This window comes from Buceros rhinoceros, unplaced genomic scaffold, assembly GCF_000710305.1.
Source record: "Buceros rhinoceros silvestris isolate BGI_N320 unplaced genomic scaffold, ASM71030v1 scaffold20007, whole genome shotgun sequence".
Lineage (NCBI taxonomy): Eukaryota > Metazoa > Chordata > Aves > Bucerotiformes > Bucerotidae > Buceros > Buceros rhinoceros.
Genome location: NW_010423002.1, coordinates 576 through 2,226, shown reverse-complemented (window position 1 = coordinate 2,226; position 1,651 = coordinate 576). Strand labels below are relative to the sequence as shown.

Below are 1,651 nucleotides of genomic sequence, written 5' to 3'. Positions count from 1 at the left end.
TAACCGCGATGAGGGCGTTGCTGACCTTGACCAGGGCAGAGAAAACACACCTCCTGCCCCGGAGGGAGACTCTGAAGAGGAGGATGAAGAATCTGAAGAGGAAGTGGAACAACCAGAGTAAAAGAATGAAGCGAAGGAGGAAGAGGTAAATTACCCCGATACAACAATCGACCTGTCGCATCTTCAGTCTCAAAGGTAAGTGAAGGCGCAGCCGCGCTGACAGCGATGGGGACCCCCCCAGGACCTCCGGCCGGTTAAACCCCTGCTGAGGCGAGGTTTTTTTTTTGCTGCCGCCGCTGCTTGCTGCAGAGCGCAGGGCAGTGCTGGGCCCCGTGCCCTGCCGCTCCCCGCACGGCTCCTCTCTGAGCTGCTGAATGAAGCACACGGTGCACAGGGGGATCGGGCTCGCTCACCGCCACTGTTCCTGCGCTGGCCGAAGCATCCCTCGACCACCCCGTGCTGGTGTTGCTCTTCAGGAGGTGGCTGCCCCCGTTTTGTTCTCTGAGCTGGCCAGGCCTCGGGAGCTGAGCCCTGAGTCGCCTGTGCTCCGCCAGGCTGGCGCTGAGCACCTGCTCTGCGGGCGGCTGCCAGCTGACCTCCTCTCCCCGCTGTCCCTGCGAGGAGCTGGGACCGAGAGGGCAGGAAGGGGCAGCTCTGCAGGGAGAAGCGCAGCAGGGGAGGCTGAACGTGGGGCTTCCTTCAGCATGACTGTACCCAGGCTGTCCCTGTTGCTCGTCGTGTGTGTGTGTGACGTGAGCTGGCAGAGACCTGAAGGCTTGCTTTATTAAGCTGAGTCCCGGGATTGCTGCCCTTTTCCCTTTCACTGGGACTGTCAAGCCGAAAGCGGTGTGACACGCTGGCTGGTGTCCGGGCTGTCGTCGTGCCTGTGGTTGAGCTGCTCTGCTTCTGCTGATGAGCCCCGTTTCGATCTCCCCGCAGGTCCCTGCAGAAAGCCGTCCCCAAAGAAGATGACCCCGTCTTGGTAAGGCCCCAGCTCCGGTGTCTGGCGCAGAGCTGTGGTTGCTGCCGCTGGGCACGGGGCGCTCTAACTGCCTTTCACTTCTCAGAGCGACAGCAAGGCCCAGGGGCGACGGCACCTGTCTGCCAAGGAGCGGAGGTGAGAGCTCCTTGGGCCGGCAGTGAGGGGATTCCTCCTGCCTGTTCCCCTCCAGGACCTGGGCACGGGGCATGTTGCACCTCTGGGTGTGGGCTGGTCCACGTCCCTTGTCAGTCCTGTCCGTCCCCTGCGGGGCCTGCCGGGGCACAGCAGCTGCTCCTGTGCTTTGGGGGTGCTGGCGGTGCACAAACAGTTAGTTGTGTGCTCGTGGGCTCGAGAGGTTCTGCTGATCAGGGTTGTGCCCGCTGCACGGGGAAGCGGGGTGGTGGCTGCGGCAGGAGAGCAGCGGCCCCTCGTCACCACCAGAGATGCGTGTGTCAGGTGATTTGTTTCCCTTAGAGAAATGAAGAAAAAGAAGCAGCAAAATAACTCTGAGAACTTGGAGCCACCTGAAGAGAAGCAGAAGGAGACGGAGCCGCAGCCTCCCCCTGCTGCCACCACCACCAAGGCTGGGCCGGCCCCTCAGCCCATCAAGCGGGGCCAGAAGGTACCTCGGTCACCCGCGGGCTGAGCTGCTGCCGTGTGACGTGTGGA

The 1,651-nt window shown here is 62.6% G+C and overlaps 1 protein-coding gene across 1 annotated transcript in view; it reads left to right on the top strand.

Annotated features, from left to right (window-relative positions):
- The window catches only part of NEMF (nuclear export mediator factor), a gene marked incomplete at its 3' end in the record, with an annotated part of 16,489 nt that overhangs the window by 14,271 nt on the left and 567 nt on the right, over nt 1–1,651 (top strand). The window contains 4 exon segments of the mRNA XM_010140279.1: nt 1–195; nt 940–982; nt 1,068–1,117; nt 1,457–1,604. The exon segment at nt 1–195 is cut by the window's left edge and continues 45 nt beyond it. Coding sequence (XP_010138581.1) covers nt 1–195; nt 940–982; nt 1,068–1,117; nt 1,457–1,604 — 436 coding nt within the window.